Source organism: Astatotilapia calliptera, chromosome 3 (genome assembly GCF_964374335.1).
Source record: "Astatotilapia calliptera chromosome 3, fAstCal68.1, whole genome shotgun sequence".
NCBI classification, from domain to species: Eukaryota; Metazoa; Chordata; class Actinopteri; order Cichliformes; family Cichlidae; genus Astatotilapia; species Astatotilapia calliptera.
The window spans coordinates 47,033,511-47,040,528 of record NC_137424.1 but is presented as its reverse complement, the minus strand read 5'-3'; the positions used below and the strand labels follow the sequence as shown (position 1 = coordinate 47,040,528).

At 41.3% G+C, this 7,018-nt stretch overlaps 1 protein-coding gene and 1 long non-coding RNA gene across 2 annotated transcripts in view; both read right to left on the bottom strand.

Annotated features, from left to right (window-relative positions):
- Positions 1-1,598, bottom strand: part of LOC113018953 (uncharacterized) — an 18,089-nt gene extending 16,491 nt beyond the window's left edge. Inside the window, exons 1-2 of the long non-coding RNA XR_013906128.1 lie at positions 1,473-1,598; positions 1,315-1,374 (exon numbers count right to left, since the gene is read on the bottom strand). This is a non-coding gene — a long non-coding RNA (uncharacterized LOC113018953). The remainder of the gene's footprint in view (positions 1-1,314; positions 1,375-1,472) is intronic.
- A 2,846-nt stretch (positions 1,599-4,444) lies between these two features.
- The window catches only part of LOC113017634 (Fc receptor-like protein 5), a 34,201-nt gene continuing 31,627 nt past the window's right edge, over positions 4,445-7,018 (bottom strand). The window contains exons 7-9 of the mRNA XM_080295505.1: positions 5,728-6,027; positions 4,971-5,222; positions 4,445-4,716 (exon numbers count right to left, since the gene is read on the bottom strand). Coding sequence (XP_080151631.1) covers positions 4,445-4,716; positions 4,971-5,222; positions 5,728-6,027 — 824 coding nt within the window. The remainder of the gene's footprint in view (positions 4,717-4,970; positions 5,223-5,727; positions 6,028-7,018) is intronic.

The window sequence follows — 7,018 nt, the reverse complement described above, 5'->3', positions numbered from 1 at the left end:
ATTGACATGTCGAGGAGGTTAACACGTGAGGAGCGGATCGAAATTGTGTTGATATCTGGTGAACGCAGTAACCGGGTCATTGCAGCAGATTTCAATGCGACACCCTACGAGACCACCCATCTCCCATGCTACAGTTAGCAAACTGCTTGCTCAGTTTTGTGAAACTGGTTCAGTTTTGGATTTGCCAAAATGTGGACGCAAGAAAACTGTCACTAATGAAGGAACATCAGTGGCTGTCCTAGCTTCATTCAGCAAGAGCCCACAGCGTAGCACTCGCCGCATGTCACTGGAGAGTGGCATTAGTCGAACATCCCTTCGGCGGATATTAGCTACTCACAAATGCCACCCTTACAAACTCCAGCTAACCTCAGTTCACGCAGAAGATTTTGTTCAGTGATGAGGCAAACTTTTATGTGAATGGTGAAGTTAACAAACAAAACCACCGCTATTGGTCTGACACTAACCCACATTGGATGGATCCCTCCAAGACTGTTGGAACAACAAAAGTGATGGTTTGGTGTGGTATATGGGGTACAACGATAGTGGGTCCATTCTTCATCAGTGGAAACCTCAAGGCCACTGGATATTTGAAATTGCTACATGATGATGTGTGTCCCTCTTTATGCACTGAAGCTGGCACGTTCCCTGAGTTTCTCCAGCAAGATCGTGCACCACCAAATTATGGGTGCCAGGTCCGAGCATTCCTAGATTAACAGTTTCCTGGAAAGTGGATTGGTCGTCGTGGGCCAGTTGAATGGCCCCCAAGGTCTCCCGATCTGACCCCCTTAGACTTTTATCTTTGGGGTCATCTGAAGGCAATTGACTATGGTGTGAAGATATAAGATGTGCAGCACCTGAAACTACAGATACTGGGCATTTCTCCTGCGGTGTTGCTATTAGTGTGTGAAGAGTGGGAGAAGAGGGTTGCATTGACAATCCAACACAATGGGCAGCACATTGAACACATTTTAAAAGTGGTCAGAAACTTGTAAATAACTCATGACAGAATAAAGTTACGTTGAAACCAAGCACACCATTGTTTTTCTTGTGACATTACCAATAAGTCTGATGTGTCACATGGCCCTCTTCCTATTGAAAAAACAAAAGTTGTATCCAAGATGGCCGACTTCTAAATGGCCACCATGGTCACCACCCATCTTGAGGAGTTTGCCCCCTCACATATACTAATGTGCCACAAACAGGACTTTAATATCACCAACCATTCCCGTTTTATTACGGTGTATCCATATAAATGGCCCACCCTGTATATACACATTCAAGTACAAACACTGAATGAGACTGTTGTGACTGTACCTGCAGCTCCCGTCTTCACATTAGCATAAACAGCACTCTGCTCTGGTTTATGATGCTTCCCTATTAAGATGATCGAATCCACAAAAGAAAAATAATTAATACGTTTTTAAACATTTCAAAAACATTTTTTCTACATTCTATATGTTTTGTGTACTCACACTTATTTCCAAAGTTTTCCAGTTCAATATTAGAGTAAATGACATCTCGGGGTTTATCTGCACCTAAAATGTCATATTTTTGTTACACAATTGTAAACCAATGACAACGTACCAGTTACCTTAAATTCTTTTGTGCATGTAGTCAGTTGGTTATTTAGATGTTTGTCCAACTGAATTTTGATAAATGTTCTTCAAAAAACTGCTGAGGACAAACTGAACCTACGTCATGTAAAGGTTAATGGAGATCGGGAAAGACCAGATGTGGGGAAGACAAGTGTCCTAGGGTCAGCTGTGGGGACAGTAGGGAGACCTCCACCCGTTGCTCCACCACCACAAGATGTTCCATGATTAATGGAGCAAAACATCAATGAAGGGTGGCTCCCAGCTGATGACCCTTCAGCTACCATGATGTAACCGTTGGAGGTGCAACAGGTAACAATGTGTAGCAGGTAACTTCCTGCCCGTGCTTCCTTCAAGGTCCCTGAATGGTTGACCCGGGTTTTGATGTTTTGGTTTCTCTGGTTGACCCGGGTTTTGATGTTTTGGTTTCTCTGGTTTTCTAGTTTTTGATCATTCTTAGTTTCATAGTTCTGTATTTTGTATTGTTGACATTCTCGTTTTCTCGTATGATGTTATGTTTACATTATAGTTATCTGTCTATTTGGTTAATGAGAGGTTGTTTATCCCCTTGTGTTCTCACTCTATTCTTTCTCTTTGGTTTTCATGTTTTGTCTACTGTCTGCGTCAAGCTCGTGTGTCTTACTCCAGGTCTCAGTGTCAGTCATTTCCTGTTTTATTTTGGTCTCTGTTCTCGTCTGTATCGTGTGTCTAGTTTTACACCCCCCCATAGTCATTCTGTTAACCTCTTTTCCATTAGTAACTACTCAGGTCAGGTCACCATGGTTTTCAGGGTTTTCCATCAGGTCATAGTTCCTGTTACCAGATACTTTTTCAGTATTTACTCAGCCGGAGTTCCAAGCAATCCGAGGCGATCCCAAAATATGACGTCATCAGCCTGCATCCCACTGATTGGCTGGTCAGTGGCATCACTTGATGACTTATGAGAGTATTATGTTGATGAAAATAAAAAGAGCCATTTTTGAAACCCAACAATGAGGAAAACAGCTGCAAAAGCAACATCATGGTCCCAGAGTCTGATGAAAATTCGCAGACTGAGCAGCAGGTTTATCATCGCCTCAACGTCCACCTTCATTGTAGTGTGTGTGACGCATACTAATTACGTCATAGGATGCTCAGCCACGTTGCTATTAGGACGACCACACACATTAGGTGGTACTTGATTAGGGATGGGTACCGGTGTCCGGTGCCATGATGGCACCGGTTCTGACATAAACGGTAGTAACCAGACCGAAAAGCAGCGCACATTTTGGTGCTTTATTTCGGTGCTTTTTTTTTCCTGAGCTGTGATACACTTCTAGCCAATCATTTTACCTTTCCGAGGATAGTAGGCGGGCCCAGGTACGTACGTTCTTTTAGAGCAGAGCTACAGATTAAAAATGTCCAAGGCGAAGCGGTCAAAAGTCTGGCTGTACTTCACAGCAAAATATGCAAACTCAGCAGCCTGCAACAAGTGCTTTAAGCTGATACTGTCAAAGGAGGTAACACCTCAAATCCGATGAAACACCTGGCGACGCATAGCGTTTTTTTTAAAAGCCTAGAAATGCGCCGTATTTGATAGCTTGCTGCGAGACCTCACACCGGGCACACCTACTGGGGGTGGGTTGCCTGTTATGCAACATCCCCCAAAAACACGAAGAGGAGAGTCCTGGCCCCTAGCCCTGCCAGTGTAGCAGAAATGATGAGGATGATGATGCAGCAGCAGCCGTTCTTCTCTGCGTGAGTAGCTTAATGTTGTTCGTGTGTAATTTACGTTGAGTAGGCTAACCACGTTATTACATTAATGCATGTAAGGTGAACTAGCAAACATCATCATAGCTACATGCGGCTGTCTTCTTGTTTGATGGCAGATACTCCCTTCACCCTGGCCAAAAAGGCTAAAATGACCAAAGAAAAAGTGGAAAACAGTTAAACACGAGAGGTTTAGGACAAAGTTTGTGTTTTTTCCATCGTTTAAGCACTGCTTCCAGCCAAGAGTGGTACCATATATGCCCCATAGCTGCAGAAAAGGCTAACATTGTTATCTTTTTACAAAAAACAGCTGAACATGAGAGGTTTTTGGACCAATTTTGTGTTCTCCATTCTTTAAGCACCGGTTTGAGCACCGTTTGAGCACCGGCACCGTTTCAAAAGTACCGGTTTGGCACCGGTATCGGATAAAACCTAAACGATACCCATCCCTATACTTGATTGTAATAGAAAACCAATCAATACGATTTGAATAGTTGTGAGTTGATCCGAGTAGGTACTAATGGAAAAGGGGCATTAGTTATCACTGTGTTCCCACCTGTTTCCCATCATCTCATTATCCTGTGTTTTATAGACTGCCTCAATCTTCCTTTACTGTCACATCCTTCATCATAGTTTGTTTTAATAAGATTTGTAGAAATTTGGTTTCTTAGTTTTTGTTTTATTTGGATAACTATCTAAGTTCTGTGATAAAGTTGTGTTTTAGTTTAGTAACTGTGACAAATACTCAATGAAATGTCAATGTCAATACTACTACTACTAATACTATGACTACTACTACTAATAATAATAATAATTATAATAATAAAAACAGAAAAGAGGCTCTTACACTTGGACTGTCTGCAGCGATACAACAAGAGCAGGAGAATAATAATGAGAGAGACTCCACAAACCAGTCCAACCATCAACCACACAGGAGATGAAGAGCTGTCAGCTCCTGACATAGTCACGTAACAAAAAACAGAAATTAATTAATAAATTATAATCTTATGAATAAATACATTTATAAAATAGAGCCAAGTGACTTTAAGAATTAAATCAGACAATCTAATGTTCCTTCTCAGTCATTGGTTTATAAAACTCAATCAAATGTTTTGATCCTGCTCACCTTTAACTGACATCCAGCTCTGTGCTGACTCTCTTCCTGAGTACTGACACTTGTAGAAACCTTCATCAGACTTTGACACTGCAGAGATCTTCAGCTCCCCTCGGGGATCATTTTGAATACGTTTGTCATTGTGATAGAAAAACACATTGGAAAGTATTTTTTGTGTTCTCAAACTGCAGCTCAGACTAACTGAAGCTCCCTGAGTCACAGGATGAACAGGACTCACCAGGATAGGACCATTACCATCATCTGTGACACAATCACACACAATTGTTTCAGTCACATCAGCTGCTGCACACTTTTAGAAAAAGCTGACAAACAATAATAAGAACAGATTGTACAGATGTTTTTCATCATAAAGATCTGATCTTGTGTATTTAAAAACTGCTGTATGTGTTTTATTTTTCCCACATGAAATGACTTCACATACAGCAAAGGTGGGACAAAAGTTCATGTGACGTCTAAATCATTAACAACCAAGAAGTAAATGTATAATAACATACTCTGTACAGTGATGTTGACTGCACTGCTGAACTCTCCTGATCCAGACTCACACCAGTACACTGCAGTATCTGACTTTGATGTGTGGATGTTACATGTGGATCCAGTCATTCTCCTACAGTCAGAGAGTCGGCCGTCCTCAGAGAACTTCCTCACTCTCCACTCAGTGAAGTTTCCCTCACAGGTCAGTGAGACAGAGGTGAAGTGTTGCACTCTGTCAGGACTCACTGTGAGAGACGCTGCTGAATGAACATCTGGAAACAACATGCAGTGAAGACACAAAGCTCACAGATGTTAGGATTTTTTTTTTTTTTTTTTTTTTTTTAATGGCAACGATTACCTATCTCCTTATCTGTCAGGGTTTTCCTCATCTTTGTCAGAGCCGTTAACTAGTTAGCATTCTCTCTTGATCTTTTCTTTTTAAAATTTTGTATTTTTGGCTGTTTTATCTGTACATGCACTTTTATCTAAGTGAAAATAATTTCAATTAATAAACACAAAGCTTCTTACTTTTTTTTGATAGTGACAGTGTAGAGAGACAGGAAAGCAGGGAGAGTGAAGGGGGAAGACAAGCAGCAAAGGGACACAGGTCGGACTGCTGCCTAGCCATACGGCATATAGGGTCGCCTACTTATTTCACTGAGCTAAACATTAAACAAGTTTTAAATAAAGACTTTAATCACAATCAGAAATGAAAAGATTCAATTCTCCTTTGGAGGTAAACAACAGCTGCACTGGTTACAATAGAATCAAGCTGACCTGCAGACCAGACAAACTTTGGTCGACTGTGATCAGTGTGATACTCTGGGTCTCCTCTTCCAGCTCTGCACACATATCCTGCTGTATGTGTCTGTCCATGAATGATGTAGGAGTCCTGTGCAGTCCCACTGCCATCAGGTAGCAGCTCATAACTGGAGGATTTCTCTGATAGATTTCGAACAGCTTTATACCAGTAGAAGCTCCATCCTGCAGACGGATGTTTAACCTCACAGTTCAGAGTTACTGAGGCTCCAGGACTCAGCCATGATGGAGACACAGTGAGGACAGGACGGGGTTTATCTGTTCAACAAAGATTTTCTCTAAATGTTTCGTCTCTTAACTCTGAATTCAATGTCACTAAAATGTTGACTCACAAATATTTATGATGAACTTTAAGAGTGAGACTATCTAAACATGTCAAATATCTCAACATGTACTAATAAAAACACATTTTTACAAACCGTTTCTATTTCCAGGTTAAATGAACTATGACTCTACTTACTGTCAGAAACTGTCAGTGTGACTGAATCACTCCACTCTGTTGTTTTATGCTGTGAACTTTTCATTCTGCCCTTACAGCGATAGTTTCCACTGTTGGATGATGAAGCAGATCTAATCCTGTATTCATTTTGATTTGGAGCTTTTATCATGCTGTTTGTTTCCCACTCATAATCCCACTCAGTGTCTCCTCCATGGATCTCACATCTGACAGTGATCGTCTCTCCTCTGTATATCTCAGACCAGTTTGGATACAGAGTCACAACAGGTCTGATTGGGACTGTATTCAGGAAATGAACAAGTGAATGAGAAAAGGGGTCAATTTCCATCAGATACTTTTCATCAGGTAGTGATTTGGGGTTCATTAACTTTGAACTCACCAGTTTTCCCAATCCTGACTGACTGGCTGTCCTTTGTGTAGTAAACTGGGTTTCCTCTTCCTCCTCTGCACCTGTAGAGTCCTTCCTGCGAGACACTGATTTGTCCATTTGAGTGGAAAACTGCATCTTGTGTGGTCAGGGTTTCAGAGGATTTCTCATCTCTGTACCAGTAGTATTTCCATCCAGATGATGATGATGATGGGTTCACAGAGCAGGTCAGGGTCACACTGCCCCCTACTGGAACAGCTGTGTTATCAGCTCTCAGTTTGGCCTTTGGTTTATCTGCAGTTCAGTTTAGAAAAAGAACAAAAGTCAATGACTGAATCAAACCAGTTTCAATAACTTGGTGGAAATATGTAAATAATAAATATCACATAACTTTAATGGTGAAGCTGCAACAAACTGTACAACTA